The sequence below is a fragment of the Sarcophilus harrisii genome, chromosome 1, assembly GCF_902635505.1.
Source record: "Sarcophilus harrisii chromosome 1, mSarHar1.11, whole genome shotgun sequence".
Lineage (NCBI taxonomy): Eukaryota > Metazoa > Chordata > Mammalia > Dasyuromorphia > Dasyuridae > Sarcophilus > Sarcophilus harrisii.
The window spans coordinates 265,868,310-265,895,722 of NC_045426.1; the positions used below are offsets into that span (position 1 = coordinate 265,868,310).

At 35.9% G+C, this 27,413-nt stretch overlaps 1 protein-coding gene across 1 annotated transcript in view; it reads right to left on the reverse strand.

The window, feature by feature from the left end:
* Positions 1–27,413, reverse strand: part of FAM20C (FAM20C golgi associated secretory pathway kinase) — a 151,286-nt gene that overhangs the window by 99,236 nt on the left and 24,637 nt on the right. The window contains exon 3 of the mRNA XM_003761493.4: positions 12,530–12,608. Within this exon, the coding sequence (XP_003761541.2) occupies positions 12,530–12,608 (79 nt within the window). The remainder of the gene's footprint in view (positions 1–12,529; positions 12,609–27,413) is intronic.

Here is a 27,413-nt window from a genome sequence, read left to right on the forward strand (position 1 = left end):
TCTACAACTTGCTTAAGAGGGCTTTTGTGGCCAAAAATATTAATTGAGGTTTATCACAACATATCTGGCAACTATTCAGCTGAGTATTATAGATTAAGAGCTGGAAGAAGAGAGTATTTAATGCTACCATCTCTTATTGTCCTGGGGTGACTAGCCCAAGGTGACAAGGTCTGAATTTGGACCCTATCCTTTCACTCAGATCATTCATGGGACTGCATTCAAATTTTCCTTTTATGGGTCTTTAGGCATGTTCCAAGAGCTACATCACAATGTAGACGAGTTGCCTCATCTTACAGATAAAGAAATTGAGGGTTAGAGAAACTAAATTATCTGCCTGAAGTCACCCAGGCATGCTACAGACCAATTACCTTATGTTACAGATAAGGAAACTAGGTTTTAGGTAAATTAAATGGCCTGTATGGTAGGGGGTTAGTTTTTAAATTTGACTTCAGATCCACCACTCTCCACCACTTGTCTTTCATCTAAGACAGCACAACTAGACATCAAAGAACATTTTGGGACCAGGGCCAACACTAGCAAGAAAGTACTTTATGGTTTTTATTTTTCTGTCTTCGTCTTCTACCCCAGGATGTACCTTAGAAGAAGCAGGAAGAGGGCAGCTCAGTGGTATAGTAGATAGAGTACTGGTCCTGGAATCAAGAAGACCTGAGTGGAAAATTTGGAACATAAGGCTATGCAAGGATCAATGTTGAAAAGTTACCCATGCATATGTTTTGTAAATAAAAAGCTGTAATAAATAAAAAAAAAATAAAAAGAAATAGTGTGGGCTGATGAGTTTGGAACACTGTAAGTCAGCAAGAATCCCTTTAAACTATGAAATAAGATGCAAGAAGCCAGACTGAACTTCACTTTTTCCTACAAAATGAGTTGAGCATACGTATGGAATCCAGCCTTGACATAAATAATTATGGAAAGTATAAGTTGTAAAGCATGTGCCAATTTGCACTGATAGAGAGAGTTTCCTCACGAGGAATTCCCTATAGTAATGAAACTATAGATCTGATCAATTGTCAATAAATATTTATTAAGTACCTACTATGTGACAGCACTATGAATAAGTGTTAGGAATATTTTTTTAAAAAGGCTAAAGACAGTTCCTCTCTTCCAGGAGTTCACAATCTAATGGGAGAGACAATATATAAACTATATACAGAATGAATCGGAGATAGTCAACAGAAGGTAAGGACTAGAATTATGGGGAATTAGGAAAGGGTTCCTGCAGTAGGTGGGGTTTTATTGGGATCTGAAGGAAGCCAGCAAGATCAAGAGACAGAAATGAGGATGGAGAACAGTCTATATATACATGAGGAAAACCAGTAAAAATGCCTAGAATTTAGAAGTGAGATGTCTTGCTCAAGCAAGACTGTCACAGGATCAAAGACCATGTTTAGAAGGGGAAGATGTTGGGGAATAAGATCTAAGGAAACTAGAAAAGTCAAGGGATCCAAAAAAGGTTGCTATCTTTTTTTTTTTTTTTTTTTTTTTAACTGCCTTAAAAGCAAAGAATCAACAAACATTTGAAATGCTGAGGCTCAAAATGGGCACAGGCAGTTCAGGAGTTTTGGTGGCAGGCTCCAATTCCATACAGCATGTGATTTTTGGAACGGATCAAAGAGTTGCTTAATTATATGGTTAACACCCACTCCATCCTATCTCCCATGATCCACATTGTGTAATCAAGTCTCCCTTAGCACCTAAATATCACTGACATAAGTTCATGTCTGTCCATTTGTCTGGAATGCATGCTAAGTAAGTTTTTTTCCCCCCTCCTTTCTGGACCTGGCATACAGAACTTTGAGTGAGAAAAAGTTGCCTCAGATGGTCAGAGATCCATAACATAAGGTCAGTTGGAAGTCAGTTCTTCCTGACTCTAAAACTGGATTTCTATCCCCAATACCAAGCTGCCTCATGCTAAGGAATAGGGAAAGGGACTAGCCCTGTCATTTCATCGATAGGGAACTCCCAGAAAAGGAAATTCCCTTTACCCATCATAGAAGCAGCAGCTATCAAGGTCAGAGTAGATAGAGCACTAGATCTGGAGTCAGGAAGACCTGAATTCAAATCTAACCTCAGGCCTTGGACACTTGCTAGTGCTGTTTCTCTGGGCAAGCCCCTTAACCTCTCTCAGCCTCAGTTTTCTCATCTGTAATATGGAGATAACAGCTCCATCTTTGCAACACTAATTGCCACTATATAAATTCTAGCTAGCTATCATTGTCACCATTACTACATTTTCTCTAGGCAGCTAGGTGTGGGACACAGGTGAAGGACATTACAGGTCAGCAGACCACTTTTGAGAATCACAGTTTTACCCCAAATTATGGGAGGAAAGGTGCAAGTGACTATACTTTAGAGTGGCAAAGTCTCAAGTAGGAGTTTCTTCTTTGTATCTGATATTGCTTTAAAATGATTGTTTCTGTCACTGAAGGAAAGGATGATATGTCTAGTTCACACTGGACTTCTCTCCAATATACATCTACAGTCGTTCTAATTACAAAGAACTGTATTACAAAAATAAGTGGGGAGAAAAAAGTCATTTAAAACATTAGAGTCCAATTTGATTTCCTCTGTAGCTCTATATACTTTATGCATTTAAAAACATTATCCTGAGGAGGAATCCAGAGATTTCATCAGAATGCCAAAGGGGTCCATAATACTAAAAAAAATAAAATAAAATAAAAAAAAAATTAAGAATTCTCTCCCTAAAGCAAAAAAAACACTTCTAAGCCCTGGAATCCAGGTAATAGAACACCCATTTCAAATGCCAAAAAAATAAAAAAATAAAAAAAAAATCCCAAGTAACTTGAAGGTCATTTGATCAAATAGTTCTGGGATAAATTTCTTTTCTCAGGAAATAAAATTCTTATTTTTTTTACTGCTAATTTTTTAAAACTCCTTCTTATTAACCACCTAATATTGATGGTACAAATGCTAAATTTCGTTTTTTTTCCACCCCCCAAAGCTCATGGTGTTCCAAAATCATGTTAGCATGGCTTTTAAATTTATTTATTTATTTATTTTTAATAGATAACTCTCCCTGGCAGTCTGAATTTGAAGTCAGAAACACTTTATTTTAAATCTCCACTTCAGATGCTCACTAGTCTTTAGGATGCTTTACACAGGTTGTTTATTCTCCCTCAGCATCAATTTTCTCATTTGTAAAATGGGGACAATAATAGCACCTATCCAACCTCCCCTGACCTCTCCATATCTCTAATATAAGTAAAGGATTTTGCAAACCTTAAGGTAAAATATAGATGTTAGTTATTATTATAATTTAGCACACTGGCTCAAGTTAAACTTACTAGGTACTTAAAAGCAATGTCTCAAGTGGAAAGAACCCTGACTCTTGTGACTTATCTATTTGACTTTCATCACTTTTCTGACTTTTGTGTTAGGGGCAGCATTCCTTCACCTGTAAAATAAGTAGCTGGTTATGTTGTTGTTGTTCGCAGTGTCCAATTCTTTGTGAGCCTTTTTGGGGTTTTCTTGGCAAAGATACTGGAGTGATTTATCATTTCCTTCTCCAGCTTATTTTATAGAGGAGGAAACTGAGGCAAACAGGGTTAAGTGATTTGCCCAGGATCACACAGTTAGAACTCAGGTCTTCCTCATTCCAGACCCAGACTTGCTGCTTGACCTAGATGGCCTTTAAGGTCACTTCTCTCTCAAAATTCAATAAAGTTCTTGTGAGCTCCATGTCTTTTCAACAAGATGACACACAAATCTATCTCTCAGACTAAGCTAGGGTAGGTTAAACTATCACAACCAATAGGATTAGAAGGAGAGTTTCTGTTATCATAGAGTAACACCCACACCTTGGGCAATGTCCCAGCTCATAACCAGCAGAATTCAATACCACAAAATCCCAGTACAAGCAACAGTCTGGACCTCTTTTTTGACATGATTTTACATGTTATGTCAACCCCAAGGCCATCCTTCCCCCAACAATAGCAGTTACAAGGCTTAGCAGAGGTGAGGTCATTATAGAGATGATTTAGGCAAGAAACATTTTTATTTTTATTTTTTTTACTGATGATAATTTAGGCTTTGTGTTTGAGCACTGAACATGCAGACAGTTTGTGACCATCAACTTATATAAGAAAGTGCACATCTTGCCATTTTCCCTTACTTGAGACAAGGAATCTTTATAAATAGCATTTCCTTTATAAGTAAAGTTTCTGATCTTTAAAATATCAGCATTTCTATCTTCCAGTCATTATTTCCCCCCCTCCCCCCCCAAAAAAAGAGTTATTCCAAAACAGTGGTTTTTAAAGTATGAGCTGGAACTTCTCTGATTTATAAGGTCAAAACCATTTTCTTAATAATACTAAGACATTCTCTACCTATTAAAATACTCTTCTTTTTTCCAACTACATATCTTTGTGGGACTGGATTTTATTCACATGCTTCAATCAAAACAAAACAGGAACAGATTGAATGTAAGCACAAATATGAGAATCTAGCTGTTTTCTATTAAATGTTAGATTTGCAAACATATACCAAAAAATGCCATTCTCCTTTTTTGTTTTGGAAAAGTTATTTCTCATAAAGTATTTATATTTATGTTAATATATTGGGTTTAATGTTATTCTGAAATAAATTAGTAAATATTTTAAAATTTTATCAGTTTTAATTTCTAATATGAATATACCCTTAGGTATAATCCATACAAATGGCTCTTTGGAGGGTCTCAATAATTTTTAAGAGTGTAAAGGGACCAGAGATCAAATAATTTAAGAACTGCCTAGAAAAATCACCTTTTCCCTTAAATTCATTTACTCTAAAGAATTTGTTGAATTTCAAATTGAGGATCCAGGAGATTAAATGACAATATCTAAGGTTATTCAGCTGAAGTAAATGGCCAAACTAGGATTAGAAAAACTAGGATTAGAATTCAAATCTCCTGATTTCAATCCAGGGCTCCTACAGCTAACTCATACCCCACATCCTAACTGCTTTAATTACTCTTCTCTGTATCCTCTCTCTAGTGTTTTCTCATCCTTTGAGATCTTAGGAAAACATAAATGCCAACTATAAATTTATGGAGAAGTTAGGGGGGGAAAGTACACACACATATATACATACATATGTACAACATTGTGACCTAGGGGCCCCTCAAAACTCTAGGCTCTCACAGCCTGGATCCAGTGTGGGGAAAGTCTGACTTCAGCAGTGAGCTTCTCTCTGGCTCACTGCCTAGAGTTGCTCTAGGAAAATCTCCCTATATTTTTACGGCATGATTTGGGTTAGATTTTCCCAAATGTAGATAAAGGGGATCCCCAACTCTTACATGAGCATAAAGATACAATCTGAATATTGAGTTTGAGGAAGCTTTTATTTCACCCCATAGAAAAAGCAATTGGGGTGTGTGTGGGGGGTGTGTGTGTGTGTGTGTTCCACTTTTCCCAGCTAGAATGCCAGGTTTTGGGGGAACAGAATTCTTGGCTAATGTTCTGCATTTTAAATTAAAGGGCAGAAGACTAAGGAATTTTTGACTGTTACAGAAATCTGAAAATAAATTCAACTGATGGATGATACAGAAATAATCAACAAAGTGACATAAATGTGCTGTTGGCAAAATAAACAGAAGACTGGATATCACTCTTATACCATATTTTACAGTCTTTGAGATTACGCTTAGAAACCTAGACACAGTTTGCTGATGATGGCAGAACACAGGAATAACCAACAGCTTTAATGCATTAAATGTTTGTTTTCCATCTAATGTTCTGAGAAGCAAATTTGAAACCTAAAAGTGACCAAACATGATTAAAAAGATAATGATTAACTTCCCAAAGGTAACTAAAGGTTATTTTGCATGGATATCCAAGCAAATCCTGCCTGACCAACATTAACTTGGAATCTGCTATATTATTTGCTCCCTCTTAAGAGACTTAGACTGAAAGAGGCCATCTGGCCCATTTTCAGACAAGGAAACAAATAGATGTTTGTTGAATTTTAAGATTAAGCCCAGAAGTTAAGAGATTTGTACAAATTCACATAGAAAAAGTAAGCAGAAAAATTGGTTGAGTACTCAGGCACCTTAATACTAGGTTTCTATACATTCCCCTATCATGTTAGATACTCTCTACTTTGAACCCTCTTTATCTAGTGTTGTTTCATCTTTTGAAATCTTGGTAGAAAACATACTCTAAAAATCTAAATTAATATTAATTTATGATAATACATAATTTATGGAGTTATTAAGAACACAGAAAAGAGAGCCATTGTAAATCCAATAAGCCAACTTATTGTACCTTGAATGCTTAAGTGGGCTGAAACTAGTTCAAACCTCTCCCACCTCTATTTTCCACATTAATCTCCTTGAGGGTTGGGAATTTCATTGTTGTTATTTGCATCCCTAGCCACCAAGAGAAGAATGATGAGCAAGATGCTCTCAGAAAAAAACCTAGAAAGTGCTCCATGAACTCAAGCAAAGTAAAATGTACTATATACAAAATAATAGAAATATTTTGGGATGGCCAGCTGTAAATGACTGCTAATCTCGGCAGTACAAAAATCATTACTACTCTGAAGAATTTACGATGAAAAATCCTGTCCATATCTATAGAAGAAACTGTGTCCAAATACAGATTGAAGCATTCCCTCCCTTTCTTCCTTCCTTCATCTCTCCTCTCCTCTCCTCTCCTCTCCTCTCCTCTCCTCTCCTCTCCTCTCCTTTCTTCTCCTCTCCTCTTTTTTGTCTCTATGTCTCTCAACTTTATTTTCCTTGATGCTTTTTTAAAATTAGGGTGGAAGATCTGTGTTTTCACAACATGACTTTTATGGAAATGTACATAACTTCCCATGTGGTTTTTTAATGAGTGCTGGGAGTTGGGATAAGAGAGAATCTGAAAAACATATTTTAAAAAGAGAGAATATGGAATTCAAAACTTTTAATGTAATAAAATATTTTAAATGTAACTGGGGAAAAACATTAATTAAAAAAAATAAAACACCTGATACACAATAGGAGTTTAATGGCTTAATAAATTTCGTACACTGTTACTGCCTTTACTACCTTAATTTATTAATTATCCTTTTGAGTATCCATCTTAATTACAACATTGCACAATGGAAACAGTTTTAAATTTGGACCAGAGAGCTTGGGTTTAATTCTTCTTGGTGCCATACTATCTCTGTGATCTTGGGCAAAATATTTTCCTTTTCTGGTCTCAGTTTCCATTTCTGAAAAGTGATAGGGAGCAGAAGGTCAGACCAGATATCTCTAAGGTCTTCTTGCAGTTCCATGATTCTACTTGTTATTCAGTTGTTTCAGTCATGTCCTGCTCTTTATAATCTCATTTGTGGTCTATTGTGTTCTACTCTTAACTCATTTTATAGATGAGGAAACTAAGGCAAACAGGGTAAAGACTCACACAGTTATTAAGTATCTGAGGCAGAATCGGAACTGAAGCTAAGTCTTCCTGATTCATAGTTCCATGCAATATGGTGCCACGCAAATGCCCATAATTTTACAGTCAACTTGTTTTATGTGACTGGTGAGAAAAAGAATGTTGGATTTAAAATGCTGAATCATTCTGAGGGCAGGGATTGCATTCTATCTTCTTTGTATTATTTACAGTACCAAAAAAAAAGAGGCTGGCAAAGATTATTTCAAAAGTGTGGGATTGTTGGACCTATATTTGAATGAATGAAAAAGTATTAAATAATTAAATTAATAAATTAAGTTAAAATTAAAAAGAATTAAGCATTAAGCATGTTTCAAGTGCAATGAATAGAGCCCTGGACTTAAAGTCAGGAAGACTTATTTTTAAGTTCAATGCAGCCTCAGACATTTACTAGTTGTATGATACTGGGCAAGTCACTTAACCCTTTAAAACGAGCTGAAGAAAGAAATGGCAAACCATTCCAATATTTTTGCCAAGAAAACCTCAAATGGAGTCACAAAAATTCAGACAGGACTGAACAACAACAATAAAAATATTTCAAGTATTATACTGAGTCTTGGGTATATAAATTGAAGGTTTTATACTAATTGGGGGTAGATGTAAAAGAGTGGATGGTGAGGTCAATAGTGTGCATTATTAGATTATGGGACAATGCCCTAGAGTATGGTATAGTGACAAAGAAGATAGTAAGATCCAGTAATCCTCTATCTTATCAGGATGATTGTATTTTGTGAGTTCATTCAAGCAATATGAACAAACAGATATGTTCACCCAGCAAGGGAGGTGTGCTGGATTTGCCCATTGCACCACCATTTAGAAAGGTCTGATAGTTGGAGTGGAGTGGGGACTCTAGGATTTCTCCCAGAGGTAGGAATGGAAAGGGGATAAAAGAAAAGGAACACTGAGAGGAAGTTTTTTAGGGGAAAGAATATCCTGATGAGCTTACCAAATGGATCTAGGCTGGGAGAGCTGTATAAAGCAGAGTAATCCCTTCCAAAAACAGGGTGAAAACTGAGAATCAAAAATAGAGAATGACTTGACCAACACCTAATAGCTGTTTAGTAGCCATGCCTGGATAAAACTCCAGATTTCCCAAATCCTATTTATCACATTCTGCTACCTATTTGATTTATTGATCATCCTTGCCCTTATTTAGTTTTAAATAACAATAAATCAGTGGAGCGAAATAAAAGCTCAACTTTTGCTGGGTAAGTCCTATGTAGAAGAGCTGAGTGGCAGACTATCTATGGTGCACAAGGCTTCAGCTAGTTTTTAAAATACATATATTACTCCAAGTAGCTTTTAACATGCTTGGGAATATTCTTCCAGGTTTTCAAAAAAAAAAAAAAAAAAAATGTGCACACCAAGATGAGAAGCGTAAATCAATCCAGAGAAGCCTGCAGTAATGTCCTTGAAATCCCACTGAAGGAGAAATGAAATCATTGTCATTTTCTGCTATTGTCCACAGATTCCCATAATTGCTTGGTGTGAGAACCTGGCTGCATGTCCAGGCCCATCCATCATCTTGCCATCTTTGGGCAGAATGCAGTAGATAGGAAAATGTCGAACTTTTCATTTTACCTCATTAGCAGTTCCAACAATGTCATAATAATGAGGGGGGCTTAAAATAACCACATTTACAGTAATTTAGAAATTCTGTAAAGGATGAACACTGCTCGTGTTAACAGAAACTCTGATGGTAAATACTAAAAAAATAACAAAAATCAAAAATAATTAAACATTATTTTTAAAGATTAGAAGGAAACAGTTAAATTAAGAAGGAGCCAGAGTGTTAGATTTGGAGTGAGGAAGATCTAGTTGAAATTTTTCCTTGGATACTTAATATTTTTATGACTCTCAGCATGTCACTGAATCTCTAGATCTTTTTCCTCATTTTAAAATGGGGGTAGAGAAAAGGAGAGTAATTAGAGTTAGATCTTTGGTAAAGGGAAGAATTTATTACCAAATAAGAAATAGAGAATATTATGAAATGCAAAATGGATTAATTTTTATTACATTAAATTAAAAAGATTTTATACAAACAAAATCAATGCAGCCAAAATTTAGAAGGGAAGCAAAAAACTGGGAAACTATTTTTACAGCGTTTCTGATAAAGGCCTCATTTGTAAAATATATAAAGAACTGAGTTAAATTTATAAGAATACAAGTCATTCTCCAATTGATAAATGGTTAAAAGATATGAAAAAGCAATTTTCAGATGAAGAAAGTCATCTATAATCATGTGAAAAAATACTCTAAATCGCTATTGAGAAATGCAAATGAAAACTACTTTGAAGTACCACCTCACATCTATCTGATTGGGTAAGATGACAGGAAAAGAAAATAATTAATGCTGGAGGGGATGTGGGAAAACTGGGGCACTAATGCATTGTTGATGGAGTTGTGAAATGATCCAATCATTCTAGAGACCAATTTGGAACTATGCCCAAAGAGTTGTTCATACTCTTTGATCCAGCAATACCACCACTAAGTCTATATCCTAAAGAGATCATAAAAATGGAAAAAAGAACCACATGTGCAAAAATGTTTGTAGTGCTTTTTTTTTTTTTTATGGTGGTAAGTAATTGGAAATTGAAAGGATGTGCATCAGTTAAGAAATGACTGAATAAGTTGTGGTATATGAATATGATGATGAATATAATGAAATATTATTGTTCCTAAGAAATGATGAGCAAGTAGATTTCAGAAGAACCTGAAAAGATTTATATGAACTGATGTTAAATAAAGTGAGCAGAACCAGGAGAACATTGTATACAGAAGCAGCAAGATTGCTGCTTCAACTGTGATAAGACTTAGCTTTTCTCAGCAATACAATGATCCAAGACAATTCCAAAGGACTTGGAATGGAAAATGTCATCCATATCCAAAGAAAAAACTATGGACACTGAATGTAGATTAAATCATACTATGTTCACTTTTTTTTTTCTCTTTGGTAGTTTTTCCTTCGGTTATGATTTTTCTTTTACAACATGACTAATATAAAAGTATTTTTAAATGATTATATATGTATAATCTATATCAGTTTGTTTGTTTGTCAAGGAAGGGAAAGAAAAAAATTGAAACTCAAAATCTTATCAAAAAATGAATGTTGAAAATTATCTTTATATGTAATTGAAAAAAAATACTATTAAATGTATGTGTGGGGGAATGGGGATAGATTAGATAGACAGTATAGTAAACTGTTTTAGAATCAAGAGGACCTGGATTCAAATCCAACCCTAGACACCTACTAGTTGTAGCTGTATGACTCTGGGAAAGTCATTTAACCCTTATTGTCTCCAACAAATAAATAAAATAAAAAAGTAAAATGAGGATAAAATGCCACCTATATCTCAGGATTTTCATGAGAATAAAATGAAATAGCATATGTAAAGTATTTAACAAATGTTAAAGTGTTCTATAAATGCTAAAAGGATGAGAAATGTAAATTGATAAGTTATCCAAAAGAAGTCAACTACTTGGATCTCACTAATTCCAGCCTAGCTCTGCCATTTATTACTAATGCGACACAGGGCAAAACACAATACTTATCTAAGCCTTGATTATTCTTACCTTTGGAACCAGATGGCCTCTCAGGTTCCTTGTGCCTCTAGATTCATAATCCTTAATAAGTACACATACACACACACACACACACACACACACACTCCAGATGTTGAGGAAATAGAGGGCTTAAGACTTGAATGAAGCTGATTGGCTATCTACAAAGTTCAGAAGATCAAATTAACTGGGATAAGTGTTCAACCCTCCACTTCCTGAAAAAAACCACTCCAACTACAAATTCCTTATTCTGTATAGACTAGCTCAGATAAAGGTAATGAACTCCATTATCTCCAAACAGGAACAAAGACAGGAAATGAATGTGATTTCATTGATCCCTCTGACACAGATATCAAGTAGTTTCATTAAACATTTGGTGGCTCCAGTGACTTTGCTAAACTCTATGAAGTAAGCACTCTATCTTTTTTTTTTCAATTTTAATTCTCTGTTGAGAATTTCTAACAATTTCATCTTCTCCCTTTCCACATTTCTTTTTTTTTTGGGGGGGGAGGGGGAGGGCAGCCATTCAGATCCATTTTCAAAGCTCAATTCATAGTGCAAGTACCTGATTAGTCACCTTATCTCTCATTATAAATCAGACAATAAAAAACAGATTAAGTGAAGCCCAAGAGCATCAAATATAATCCTTGAAGTTAAATCTGCCTGAGAGTTTCTGTCTAAAACTCTCTTTTGTGAGGGTAGCAACTATGATAAGCTTCCCTTCAAGGCAAACTAAATGAGATCATCTTTGAAAAGGAACCTTAAATGCAATGAAACATCTCCTTCCTAGAAGATGATGTGAAAAGACATCTTGGGGAAAAAAATTCCTGAAACACTGACTGAACTGGACTCTAGTTCATCATTTATTCAAAATGGTGGGATTTAAGGTGGGAACAAGAAGTAATATATAATTGCATGGTATTATTTGAATCACACCATAAGTTCCTACAAATCAAAATTTTCTCCCATACTTAGAAACTCTGGTCCCTGGAATTGTCTCCTTTAGATATTCATTCCTTTGGGGGCATCTTTTTGGTCTCTGTTAAAAATGTGTATCAGGTATAACCTAAGTCAAATTGCTTGCCTTCTCAATGAGGGGAGAGGGAGAGAATTTGGAACCCAGAGTTTTTTTTTTTAAATGAATGTTAAAAATCATTTTATGTATAATTGGGGGAAAATGAAATATTAAATAAAAATAAGTTAAATTTGCATGACTTTATAATTACTAAGATGATTTTTCAGCTTGTCCTTTTATTTCTGATGAGAGGTTTAGATGGAGGACAGGCACAGGTTTGGGGGAGGGTAGAGCAGAGCTGAAAGGAAATCTAAAGTATCAAAAGGAAAATAAAGAGACAAGAAAACTATCTAAAAGATTCAAATTGCCATTGTTACAATGTTGCATGTCCAATCAAGGCATACCTCTTTAATTCTGATACAGTTTCCCACAAAACACATAGGTTATATTTTTGCCCCATGAGCTACAGGATCTATTATGGATTCCCTAGACCCAGACACAAAAAACTTGCACTTACTTCATGGGTTTGAACAGTGCTTGTCCATAATTCTGGAATGTCATGATGAGTTTTAGTTGCGTTCCCCCAGACTTCATTGCTATAGAAGGGGAAAGAAAAAAAAATCCATCAATTTTATCCCATAATTAGTATGATAATTAAAAGTTTCACTTATATTGAACAACCACAATAATAACAACAGCTGCCATTTACATAATACTTTAAAGCTTGCAAAGTATTTTTCAAATATTCCATTTGATCCTTACAATAACTCTGGGAGGTAGATAACAGCTAATGATAATAGCTAATGTCTTACAATGTACCAGATATTGTGCTAAGGGCTTTACAATTTTATTTCATTTGATCCTTATAACAGTCATTGGAAGTAAATGATATTTATTTTATAATGGAAGAAACTGAGGCAAGTGGTGGTTAAGTAAGTCATCTTCCCAGAGTACCCTAAGTGTCTGAGGCAGATTTGAATTCAGACCTTGATTCCAAGTGCAGCACTTGATATCAATCTCACAGCTTGTTACCCCAGTAAAAATAAATAGAAAAACTGGAACATTTTTCCTGTTCAGGATAGAAAGCTCTCATTCTGACATAATATGGATTATTTTCAGCCAATTCTCTGTATTTCTTATAGATGGTTTACACACTGCACACAGAATTCACTTCTTTGATTGTACAGGTAACACCAGATTAAATCTTTACTCTAGAATGTTTCAACCCAGAGAGAAGAGTGGTTCACTTTTGGGGATGAGGGAAAAAAGGGTGTGTTTCGGCAAGCACTTTGAAACTGTTTTTGACATAATCAGCTGGAAATGAAACTCATTCTCCTAAACCTCAGTTGTATTGTTTGACATTTAAGCAGAACGGGAGAGGATGAGACCTGGTGACCTAGCAATTTCATGGATCCTTACAAAAGCCTGAGTCTGAAAATCTTAACAAAAGATGGAAGAAATAAACATCCATCCTGAAGTTGGTTTCTAAGAAGAGAGGAAATTCAGTGAAGTTAGATACTGATAGTAATAAAAGGAAAAAGAAGGCAAGGAGGTGAATAATGGGTGAAACTCAGGGCTAGAAGTTTGGATCCGGAGTCCAAGTGGCTGACTTCAAATCTTGGCTTTAAAACTTATTATCTCTCTGATTTTGGCTAAGTCATTGAACTCTAGTTTCTACACCTTTCAAATGAGGGAATTGGAGTAATGGCCTCTAAGTTCCTTCTGGATGTAAAATGTAATGCTATGATTCTAAAATGTAATGATATGATTCTAAATTCCTTCTTAAATTAGTTGGTTGATGTACAGAGCAACAACAATCTTATATGATGATCAATGGTGATGGATTTGGCTCTTTTCAACAATGAGGTGATTCAGGCCACTGTGGGGATTGAATGTGGATCACAACATAATATTTTTATTTTTGTTGTTGTTGTTTGCATATTTTTTCTTTCTCTTTTTCCCCCTTTTGATCTGATTTTTCTTGTGCAGCATGATGAATGTGGAAATATGCTTAGAAGAATTGTACATTTTTAAACATATATTGGATTACTCGCTGCCAATGGAAGGGGGAAGATGGGAAGGAAGGGAGAAAAATCTGGAACACAAGATTTTGCAAGAATAAATGTTGAAAACTATCTTTAAATTAAAAAAAATTAAATTTTTATTTTAAAAATAAAAAGCTATTATTATTTTAAAATTTTAGTTGGTTGGTATTGCACAGAAAGTATCATCTTTTAAGATAGGCATAGGGTGATCCCCCTCAGGAAGACTTGAATTCAAATCCTACCTCAGATACTTAGCTATGGGACTCTGGACAGATGACTTAACTGCCACTTGCCTCAGTTTCTTCCAATGTAAACTAGGAATAATTATAGCACCTACTTCCCATGATTGTTGTGAGGATCAAATAAGATAACAATTGTAAAGCACTTAACAAAATGCTTGGCACGTTGTATTATATAAATGTTAGCTATTATCATTAGTTGTTATCTATTTCCCAGAGTTGCTGTAAATCTCACTATTTACTAACCAACCCATTTTTCTAATCCCTAATATTTGTATCCAGGTGAAAATGGCCCTTAATCTCCATTTGCCTCAGCTTCCTCAATAGTAAAATGAAGGTAATAATAGCACCTCTCTCCTAGGACTGTTAATATTTATAATGTACTTAGCACAGTGTCTGACAGAATGTCTGGTATTATATTAATGCTTTTACCTTTTGCTTCTCTTTATTTCATTTGTTCTTAATGACCTTGTGAGGTCAACGGAGTTATATATACATAATTATCTTCATTTTTAAGTTGAGGTAACTGAGTCCTAGACAGATGAAGCAGTTCCCTCAATGTCACACAATAAGTTCCACCTAAGAATGTGCATGGAAATTAGGGGACCATTAGTCTCTTTTCTCAGCCTTTAAGATTTTTTTTCCAATATCTCTCTCTGTGATGAATTTGACAATTTTAAATTCATAAAGGCAACTAGGTGATGCAGTGGATAGAGCACTGGCCTAAGAGGGACCTAAGTCCAAATCTGACCTCAGACACTTACTAGCTGTGTGACCATAAGCAAGTCACTTAACCTTGTTTACCTCAGTTTCTTCATCTGTAAAATGAGCTAAAGAAGGAAATTCCAAACCACTCCAGTATCTTTGTCAAGAAAACTCCAAATGGGGTCACAAAAAATCAGATATAACTGAACAAAATATTTATAAGTCTCAGATTATAAAGTCATCATTTTAGATCTCTGAAAGGGAACTGAAAGGTCCAAAGATAATGGGAAACAAATCCAGAGCTGGGAGAGATATTATTATTATTACTATGAATAATAATAACAAAAATGCATTTATATGGCATTTTAAGGTTTGCAAAATATTTTCTTGTTATCTCAGTTCATCTTCACAATGACCCTGAGAAGCAGATGCTATTACTATTAACCCATTTTACAGGTAAGGAAACTAAGGCGGCGAAAGGATAAATTACTTGACTAGTATCATCCATTTAATAAGAGCCTTTGGAAGAATCTAAACGCAGGTCCTCCTAACTTTAAGTCCAAGCTTCTTTGCACTGACTACTTACTTGATTAGAGGACATATAACCTCTATCATTTTATAGATGAAGAAACAGAAATACAGAAAGGGGAGATGATTTGTTCAGGCAATATAAGTGGCAGAGCTGTCATGGAAACCAAATCTAGGTTGTTTTCCATCTCCAAAGCCAGAATATACTCTTTCTACTGCAGTATACTCATTAGCACATCTCCACCCCACTCCTGATGGAACTGCTCCTGTCTCCCCCCATCAGCCACCTGCTTACTAACTGCCTAAGATCCAGGAGTCCTAAAGTGGGAGTTGTCTCTAAATCAGAATAATGACTCTACTTCACAGAGACCCACATCAGCGTTTGGTGTTTTTTGTTTGTTGCTTTTTGTCTATGGCAATGAAAACTCTGGGAATGCAACTAAGACAGCTCAGATGGCATCAGAATCCAGAACAGTGCAATGACTGTGTGGTCCAGAAGAAATATGTTGAAGGACAAATGTTCACGGTGAAGTAAAGAAACAAATCAGTGAGCCAGTTGAATCATGCTGAGAAGTCACTTTCACCTGAAAATTTTAGGCAAAGGCCTGTTAGTTAACAGAGCAGGACAAGAAGCAATGACCTATGGGCTAGACTTTTATAACTGGAACCAAATGGATCCTTTAACCCTCCTTCTCTAATTTTTGTAGACTTAGAAATGAAAGTCCAGAAATGGCAATAGGAAGTAATTTGTCCAAGGTCAAATAGCCTGGCTTCTCATCTGTAAAAAGGAGAGGGTTGGTTTCTTTGTGGCAAGTCTCTTCTAGCTGTCTACCATTCTATTTATTGTTTGAAGGAAGAAAGCAGTTCTGAAGTTCTTATTTATTCTGTTCTGTTTTCATTTTGTTTAAGATCGTGACTATTGCCAAGGTTCCCTTATTCACTCACCCAAGGAAGGCAGATACTGAGTTGGAGGCAGACAATAGTAATATCTAGATCTTAGGAGGAGGATGCTCTCTCCCAACAGCAGATAGGCATTTGGTTCAGGAATAGAGGGGGAGAAGAAATTTCCAGGATCATGATTTGGAAATTCATTCAGCAAATATTTACTGATACCTACTATGTAACATCCATAGTAAATTTGTTCCTAGTTTTTGCCTCAGAGGTCAAGCAAAACAAAAACAATCTCTCTTCCACTTGATAGCCTTTAAAATACCTGGGGGGGTTGGGGTGGGGAAGAGTGAGTATTAAGTCTCTATTAAATTTCCTCTTTACCAAACTTCCAAAAATCCCTAATTCTCATAAGATATGACCTGATTTTGACACTGTCCATTCTCATCAATGTTCTCCTTAAAATGTGATTTCCTTCCTAGAACAGAATACAAGGCTCCAGATGCTGTCAAAGAAGGACAGTAATCAAACTACCCCCTTCCTTATTCAATGATTCCATGTCTCTCTTAATATAGCTTAAGATTTCATTAGCTTGATAAACTCAATGACCAACAGATAGATGGATAGCTAGATGGCTCAGTGGACAGAGCAAGTGGCCTGGACTCAGGAAAACCTGAGTTCAAATGTGACCTCAGACACTTAATGACAAGTTCCTGGACAAGTTACTTAATCACTGTTTGCTTTAATACGCTGGAGAAGGAAATGCATACCACTTCAGTATCTTTGCCAAGAAAAATTCATAGATATGCTATGGTTCACAAGGCCATAAAGAGTTGGACATGACTGAACAACAACAATAAGCAAATAGATAAGTGCTGGATTCAAACATATAGTTTTGGGAAGGTCAAAGTGAGGATCTGTTTTTTGCTTCATTATGCTTATTACCTGTTTTTTTTTTCTTTTCAAAGGGTGGGAGAGGGGGGGAGAAATGACCTGGGAGGAAGAGGGAAATTAAGGATAAACTTGCCCTCTTCCAAAAACAAACAAAATAACAACAAAAAACAAAACAAAGAAAAAGGAAAAAAAGAAATATTGGTCACTGAAAATGCTTCAGACTAAAAATCCACATCAGAAAAAAGACAGATGGCCATAAGGAATCATAGAAAATCAGAACATCTTTGACAATTATAAGTTGAATTTCTTAAAAAAACAGCAAATCCTTCATAACAGATTCGCAATCTTATGTACATTCCTCTTCTTCTAGTACATATGGGAATTTTCACTTGAAGTTTATTCCATTCAGACTGTAAAAATTCAGAATTTAGAATAAACATGCAAAATAAAAAATATGTAAGGGTTGCCTTAATTTTTTGACTTCCATATTATACTGATAACCCATATTAAAGCTTCAAGTCCACTGAGAAGGCGATCACTTTTGATTTATGCATAAATTGGATTTAAATGAGATAGAGTTGCATGAAGTCATCAATCTTGCTATCTCTTCCAGAGTTATCACTGTCTACTGGGAGGACAGAATCAAGATGACTAGCGATGACTTGAAATACAGTGGATATTTCTTCAGGCTTCAAGCATTCCACAGCACCTGCTTCACCAGCCCTCACCTGCTTTCTCCTGGCTGTTGGAACACATTTTACTCATCCACCCATTCCAAGGGAAGTCTTCTCATGCTTGAGACACCCCCAATTCACTGTAGGGTTTGAAACCCCTTGGTTATCCTCAATCTGGTTTAGACCATCTGCAGAAATGGTTTATTGGATTGTGGCTGCTATGCATGCTACAACTTCTTGGAGGCACAGGTGAAAGTTAGGTAGATCAGGTGGACACAAAGGTGGAAAACAGCTTTGTAAAGGGCTCAACAGCCCTCATCCCAGAGGAACTAGTCTTCCTTGAACACACCATTAAATCCATTTTCACATGGATTTTCTTTCTCCCTCCTCACTTCCCACCTTACTTCATTATTTATAGTAAAAGATTTTTCTAAAAGAAGCACAATACAGTAGAAAGAGTACTGGATTTGGCCCTGGTTCAAAGCCTAACTCTTTTGCTCTATGCGTGATTCTGAGTAACTCACTTAACTTCCTAGGACCCTGGTGTCTTTACCTATAAAATGTTAAGATTGAATTAGACTGCCTCTAAGGTCTTTTCCAATTCAAAATCTTATGATCCTGCTTCTTATATTTAAAGACAATCTAAGCGACTATATCTTTTTATTTTTGATGATTTTTTTTAGTTATGTCTTTTCATGACCTCCTTGGGGTTTTCTTGGCAAAAATACTAGAGTAATTTGTATTTTTCTCTCCAGCTATACTTTATGATGGCCTCATCCACAATCAAATATGACAATTTTGTTGTTCATCCTTCATTTTTGAAGAAGACTAATGACATCATAGGGTGATGTTTTGACTTGTATATGAATTAGATTTAAGTGAGGTAAAGTTGCACAAAATCATCAGCCTGACTCTTCCTTCCTGAATCATCAAAGTCCCATGGCAAGACAAAATTCAGAACAAATGTTGAAGGCCCAGGATGTAGTGGAAGGGCCATCTATTTCTTGGTCATTAAAATAAATTGTTTTCATCATCCATTCCATTGGGGGAAGTTTTCCCATGCTTAAGGTGGATATCCCACATGCTTGAGGTAGACATCCCTGCAACCCACCAATGGTTTTGAGGTTTGTCAATTAATCTTACCCAGGTGAGGCCAGTGCACAGGCTATCACTTCTTGGAATCACAGGGGAGAGCTGGGTAACAGGTAGACACCAAAGATGGATGAGCAGCACCAAAAAGGATTCAGCAAGCCCTCACATCAAAGGAGCCGATCCTTCTTGAATAGTCCAAATACCCCATGACTCTTTTATTTACTGCTTATAAAATCCTAGGCAATTCAGTTAACTTGAGCTTGAGTTTACCCATTTATAAAATAAAGGAATTGAATTATATTGTTTCTAAGATCTTTTTCAGCTCAAAATTCTGCTTTATATATTTAAAGGCAGTCCAACCAACTGAAGCTTGGGAGTTTCTTATCCAAAATCAAATATGGCAGCCAGATCAAAATTATTGTTGATCTGATAATTCATCATAGTTGTTGATAATTCATAATGGAATTTTTTTTTAGGGAAATCCTATTGATTCTCAGTCTTGCTGGGTCAAGAAGAAGATAAGGAGTTTCTGAGATTGTCCCTTAGTCATGTTGGGTAAGTTCTGGCTGGTTTTAACTAGTATTTATTCCTCTTAAACCATTCCTACAATAACATGTTTACTAACAGATGATTTGGCATTTTAACTATAATTTTCATTTTCCATATGCTAGGAAAAGTGTAATTGAAATGAACATTAGACATGAGTAAAGCAGTTCAGTAGGGCTTTCACAGAACATCAGTATTTTCCACACCCTTGAAAATGCTAAGTTGGCCATCTTTATATGCCCAGAGCAGATGGCTACGTAGGAAGACAGTGGCTACAGATGGTATTCAATGACTGAACTAGCCTCTTAGCCAGGATAGTAGGCTACATAATATAGTGACAGAATTAGCAAAACTTGGCTCTCTAAGATACTGCATAAATTTCAGTAGCCCCTCATTTTAAAAAGTCCAAACTCTCTAGCCTAGCACAAAAGGACCCCTGCAATTTGCCTGCAAACTACCTTTCTGACCTTTATCACTATTCTACAATTGCCAGACTGGTTCGATTGGACTGGTCTATTCACTGGTCACTCGTATTTTCTACTTTTCCTGACTTTCTTCTCATGTCTGAAATGTTTTCTCCATATATTTGTTTATTCATTTGTAAAATGACATTTAAGTTCTTATCTGTGAGCCTAGGACCCCTTGAGCCACTCCCAGTTCTTTTTAATGCCCAGTCATATGAAAAACAAAGAATAATAGTAGAAAACACGATAAGAAAGGATAAAGTAATTCAAAATTCTGTATAGGCTCAAGATGAAAAAAAAAAGAGTAAAACTTTATGAACTCAGAGTTAAGAGTAAAACCAACCGAAGCTTGGTGTAATGTAATGTAAAGTAATACATTTGATATTGTTATCTAATCATGTCCAAATCTTCATTTTCTTGGCAAAGACACTAGAATCGTTTGCTATTTCCTTTTCCAGCTCATTTTACATATGGAGAAACTGAAGCAAACAGGGTTCAATGATTTGCCCTGGGTCATGTAGCTAGTAAATGTCTGAGGCAGAATCTGAACTCAGATCTTCCGGATTCCAGGCCCTGTCCATCTTTAATGTGAGACAGAATATGTTCCTAATATGATGTAGGCTCCTTGAGGACAGGGTTGTCTCAGTATTCTGTCTTGACTTCATATCCTCAGTGCCAGACAGATAATGACTCAGTGCCTGGAGAAGTTATTTAATACACATTTGTTAAATAGCTGATAATAACTAACATTCATATAGCAGTTACTATGTGACAGGCACTGTGCTAAGGACTGTACAATGATTTCATCTGATCCTCTCCACAATCCTACAAGGTAGGTACTACTATTATTATTGCCATTTTACAGATAGGGAAACTGAGGCAAAAAAAAGTTAAGTACTATTACCACTAACATTTGCATATAATCCAAATATAATGCACATAATGCAAATTATAATGCATATAACATACATATATACTATTTATCTACACACACACACACACACACACACACACACTCACTCACTCACTATGTTGCAGGCATTCAGCTAAAACTTTACAATTATTATTTTACTTGATCCTTACCACAACCCTGGGAGTCACATTCTGCAATGTTTCCCATTTTACAGATGGAGAAACTGAGACAAATAAGGATTTAGTTTCTTGCTCAGGGTCATATACCTATTAAATATCTAAGCCTGGATTTGAACTCAGGTCTCCCTGATTCTTTTTTTTTTTTTTTTTTTTTTTTGCTGAGGCAATTGGGGTTAAGTGACTTGCCTAGGGTCATACAGCTAGGAAGTGTAACATGTCTGAGGCCAGACTTGAACTCAGGTCCTCCTGACTTTACGGCTGGTGCTCTATCCAGTGTGCCACCTACCTGCCCCCAGGTCTCCCTGATTCTAAGCCCGATACTGTATCTACTATGTCACCTACCTGTCTTCCCCTTCCCCCTCATCATTTTCTCTTAATTATTTCCTATTTATCCTATATCTAGACATATTTGTATATATTTATTTGTAGTCTTCATCATTAGACTACAAGTTTCTTGAGAACAGGGATCATCTTTTGTCTCTTTTTTGTATCCTTGGGTGCTTAGCATATAGTACATATTTAAAAAATGTTTATTGATTTATTGATCTTCTGACTTAGAATGCGTGTATGTGTGTTTTAGAGAAGTATTGGGAGGAAGAAGATAGTATTAATGACATGTAAAGAAACCAATCTCCTCAACTTACTCTTCTCCTAAGTCACCAAGGTAGTTCAAATTATTTTGTATGGCTTTGAATGTACCTGTCTTCCTGGAGAATAAGGCTATTAATGATATTACAGAATCGTGAATTTGCAATAATGCTGGAGAAGTTAGCAAATCCCTTCCTGACGTTTTGCATCCCTATTTATGAAACTTTTCTTAAACTTCTCCCTAGGTAAGTAGGGTAAGATATGTGTGTGTGTGTGTGTGTGTGTGTGTGTGTGTGTATACAGTTTAGCTTATTGTAATACTTTTAAGGAATTATCAAGTAATTCCCCATATTAATAAATAATTTGGCAGAGCTTAAATGCATGTGCTAAAGAGTCTTATCTCTCTTATTAAATAAAAGTAAGTGGCATAATTAAACCCCCATTAAATTTCTGTATTTCCTTTTAATAAGTAGGCCCACTAGGTAGATAGTCCTTTAATTATGCAATCCTGGGTCTGTGTTGGTGAGGTCACCAGCTTTTTTTCCCCAGTGCTTGTAATCCTTTTTTAAAAATATAACAAATATTATGCAAATCTGGTCAGCCTAATTATTCTTATTCTGGAAGAGAATCCCATCTGCATGGCTGTTTTACTGACCCTTGTCTTCCACTGCATTACCAGCTTATCCCCAAGGAACAAATAAATTATTATAAATTAAAGAGCATTAAATAACTCATGGTTAGCAGATACTCTAGCAAACAGAAATTCTTCTGAACTAAGTTAACAGCTGTTGTCCTTTGCCTTTCATAAAACTTTTAAGAGACAGAATTTTTTTCTTAACTTTGGTTCCACTTTTTATACCAGAGGATTGTGTAAAGAGATGATTTAAGATTCATCAATAGTGAGGCAAGCCTTATGGTTTAGTAAAAAGAAGGGGGCTCTATGTGATGTCTATAGGGTAGATAAAAAGCTCTGTTCCCCACTCAATTACTCCCTCATTTTGTTTTGTTTCAGTTACATCCAATTCTCTGTGACCCTATTTTGGGATTTTCTTGGCAAAAATACTGAAGTGGTTTGCCATTTTCTTCTCATGATCATTTTTCAGATGAGAAAACTAAAGCAAATAGAGTCAAGTGACTAGTTAAGGGTTTGAGACTGGATTTGAACCCAAGAAGACCAGTCTTCCTAAATTCAGACCCAGTGCTCTTATCACTGTGCCACCTAACTGCCCACTCAATCATACCAAATATTGCTTTTAACTAGGGACAGATAGAAAATCTTTTCTTCTTCCCAATTACAAATGAGGCTTAAAGTAGAAATTCCCCTATAGAGGGAATATACTAATTTAAATTCATACTAAGGCATAAATGACTAATGTTCATTTTTCCAACAGCAAATTTTGATCAGAGAGAAAGGAGAATTGGGAAATAAGGGATTGGGAATAAAGCACAGAGGGAGGAAAGGGGTTCAGAAAGATCTTTGAGGGCAAGGTCACGTTAAGTGATTTACTTTTTTTTATGGAGGAAATTAGGGTTAAGTGACATGCCCAAGACCACACAGCTAATAAGTGTTAAGTGTCTGAGGCTAGATTTGTATTCAAGCCCTTTTGATTGCAGCACCAGTACTGTTATCTACTATGCCATTTAGTTGCCCTTCAATAATTTATCTTAAGAGAAAATTATAATTCACAAACACACACACAGATATAGATGTAGATATTCTTCAAAGTTGACAAAGCACTTTGCATTTCATGCATTATCTAATTTTACTCTCAGGATGTGAGATGGGGTCCATTCATGTTATTTGATTTTACAGATGAAGACACCAAGGTTAACAGAGGCCAAGTGATCGGATCAAAGGATGTGACTTCCAACAATGAGCTGGTGTTTCACTCAACTAAAGAAGATGATGTGAAGTGATGATTTGTCTGGTGTGTCATAGGCACTTAATAACTGTTAACTGATGACTGAATAGATGGACACCAAAGAGTCAATGCTGGATGAGCCTTTAGAGGTGATCTACTCATTTGGCAGATGAAGAAATTGAGAGCTGAAGTGAGACTCAGACAAATGACTTGTCCATGCTCACAGAAGAAGAATAAGTCAGAGGTAAGATTTGAACTGAGATCCTCTGAGTTCCAAACAAGTACTCTTTCCACTGCATCATGGCTTTTATTTTATTTTAGCGAAACAATCGAGGTTTGGCCAAGGTCACACAGGTAGTAAATGTTAAGTGTCTGAGGGAAGATTTGAACTCAAATTCTCCTGACTTCAGGGCTCCTGACTATACATCTAGACACACACACCCACACACACACACACACACACACACACACTTAACTGTGAAAGTTAAACAAATACTGAGTGGAAGACTCAAAATTCAAACCTAGGTCCTTTGCCTCTATATAAAACATGCTTCTCCTATAAAGAGAAAACCCACATCACCATAGAAATCAGTATTGCTACCAAAACATAAAAGTTTGGAACGTATCTCTAAAAATTAGGTGTGCAAGCAAAATTTCCTAATTGGCATTTGGTCAGTTCAAAATCAGGATAAGTTCATTAATATCACATGTAACGGTGACTAAGATTTTATGAGTAACTAAACTTGGCAAGCAGTCCAACCTTCTCCTTAATTTCCTGGAAAAATCTAAGGTGGGATCCCAAACAGAAAGATGTTGACATTTTTGGCTAAGCAAGGGAGAATTATATTCACAAGAAAATAAAAAAGGACTGGCATAAGACCATAGAATTCTAGAATATTAGAGCAGTAAAAAATAAGGCCCTCATGCTAGTTTTATGGACAGGATGGAAAAATAAATGTAGGATAGAAAAAAGTGTAATTAGGTTAGATGCAAAACCAAGTGAAGGAATAGACTCCTTAAAGTCATTAGTAATTCAAGAACAAGTTGAAGATTCCTAGTGACCTATTCCAAGAATCTGTGCTTGTCCTTATTTTCTGTAATATTTTTTATCGATGATTTGAGTAAAGGTAATGGTTACTTACAAATGACACAGTTCTGGGAAAGAAGAATTATACTTTTGATAAAAGTTAAGATGCAAAAAGGATGAATCAAGTCTAGTAAGGTAAACCTTACTGGAAATTGACAAAGATCTGTGTTTACAATCAATGACCATGAATTCAGTGCTGTTTGCTAAAAGCTGTACTAAACAGTGGAATAGAAAGGTAAGAACAGTCCCTGCAATCAAGGGGTTTCAAGTCCAAAAATATAAGATGGACTAGACAACCATTTGCATGAAAAAGATCTGGAGTTTCTGATGCTCCATGTGACTCAACACAACACCAAAAAAAACAAACAAACAAAAAACTAATGCAATCTTGGGCTGCATTAGTCAATCAACTTATTAAACACTATGTTGAGAATATCAATGCAAAAATAAAATAGTCCTCATACTTAAGAAATTTAGGTACTTAAGTTCTATGGGAGGAAACAACATATACATATATAAAAGGCAAATATGTGTGTGTGTGTGTGTGTGTGTGTGTGTGTGTAAACCAGAAGTTTAGGAAAGGCCATTTGTAGAAGGTGGTGCTGAGTTTTGAAGGAAACTAGAGATCTTTAGAGGTAAAGGTGAAGAATAAATACATTACAGGAATGGGGGATAGACTATATAAAGGTAAGGAGATAGAGATGTCATATCATATGTGAGGAACAGGAAACTAAACTAAAGAATAAATGAAAGAAAGTTATATTTCTAAGGCAGGAAAGGTAGTTTCAAGCCAGGTTGGGAATTTTTAAAAAATTTAAAAATTTTTAAATCCAAACAGAGAAATATATATTTGGTCTTAGGGCAAAGGGAGTCCCTCAAATTTATTGAGCACAGGGATGATTTGGTTAGATCTCTGCTATATGAATATTACTATGGTAGTTGTAGCGGCAAGAGATCAGAAGTCATCCATAGTTTAAAGATAGATCATAAATGATGGTACCAGCAAAAGAGATAAAGTGATGGTTAGAGAGGGAGGAAGAGAGTCAGAAATGAACAGAAAGGAGAAAATGGTCAACAGTGATAAATGTTTAGTCTAGTTGACTAGAAACTCTCAAGGTCTCTCAGAAGAATCTTGAAATTGATTGTGAGACATGGGAGATGCTGGCACAAGACCATTCAGCATGGGATGCCCCACATCAGAGAAGGCATTGTGCTCTATGAACAAAGCAGAATTACAGAGGCTCAAAAGATACGTGAGATGTGCACATTTAGAGCCATCTCCACTCCAAGTGTTCATGTGAACCAGTTGTGCCTGAGCTGTAGAAGAGCCTTTCAAGCTTATATTGGTCTGATCAGCCTGTCAGACACATATGGTACCCTGACATAATGATGTCATTTTGGTCCTCTTTGAGAATAAAAGACAATAACCAACCAACCAAGTATGATAATTATACAGAGCAGGGGTTGATGCCACCTGTCTTTGTACCGATTTTCTAAGAGTTAAAAATAGTTTTTGAATTTTAAAATAAAGTTTCATCATACTCAAAAATACTAAAAAAAAAAAAAAACCTTCTAGCTGGAGGCATACAAAAACAGCTAAGATTTGGCCCTCCATGTAGTTTGTAAGTCCATCGTGTAGTCTGGAATTTTAAAAAAGGAGGATCTTGGGAAAGAGGAGAAAGGGATGGAAAAATAAAAGGATGATTTAGGAAGCTCCTTGAAAAATCTAGGCAAGATGTGGGGATATGTGGAGGTATAATTGAATAGGCTGGCAAATCACTGGACATGGATTGAGGGAAGAAGAGAGGAGGGGGGAGGAAAAGGAGGAAGGGAGAGAGAGAGAGAGAGAGAGAGAGAGAGAGAGAGAGAGAGAATAAAAACTACAGGTTGGCTAAAGGTGTTAATCTACCTTATAAGAAGGATGTTTGTGCCCAAAACAAAAGTCGGTAAATTAGAAACAGAGATGTGTTTGGGGGGCAAATAATGATTTTGGTTTTTTACATATTTATTGGGTTTAAGATGCCTATAGATCAACTAGTTTGAAATGTGCAAAAGGAAGGTGATGATGTGAAACTGGAGCATATTTGAAAGTCTAGGGCTACACACAAAACCAGCCTGAGGACCATCTGCAGAAAAGTAGTTTGAGCCCATAGGAACTAATGGGTTCAATCATTTGACCCAAAGAAACTTTTAGAGAGAAAAGAGGGCTCCAGATAGAGCCATGCTGTATACATCCATAGTTCAAAAACAGGTCAAGAAATGGTGATGCCAGCAAAGAAGATGAAAGAATAGTTAGAGAGGGAGAAGGAAAGTCAAGAATGAGCAAAAAGGAGAGACTGAATGGTCGACAGTGGCAAATGCTTCAGACAGGTTGACAAGGATGACAATTGGATTTGGAAACTTAGAGTATGGGAGAGGATGCACGTAGAGAATAATCCCTCTGCACTATGCCCTAGTCGGATCATACCTGGAGTATTATTTAGGTCTCAGCTCTATAATTGAAGAAAGCCATTGAGAGCATCCTGAAGCTGAGTAAGCTGAGATTATACCACATGAGAATCAAATGAATTAACTGTAGACGTTTAGCCTGGAGGAGAAAAGACTTAGGAAAGACATGATAGCTGTCTTCAAGTATTTGAAGATCTGTCAGACTGATAAGGAATTAAAAATCATTGTGGTTGGCTTTAGGGGAAGAAT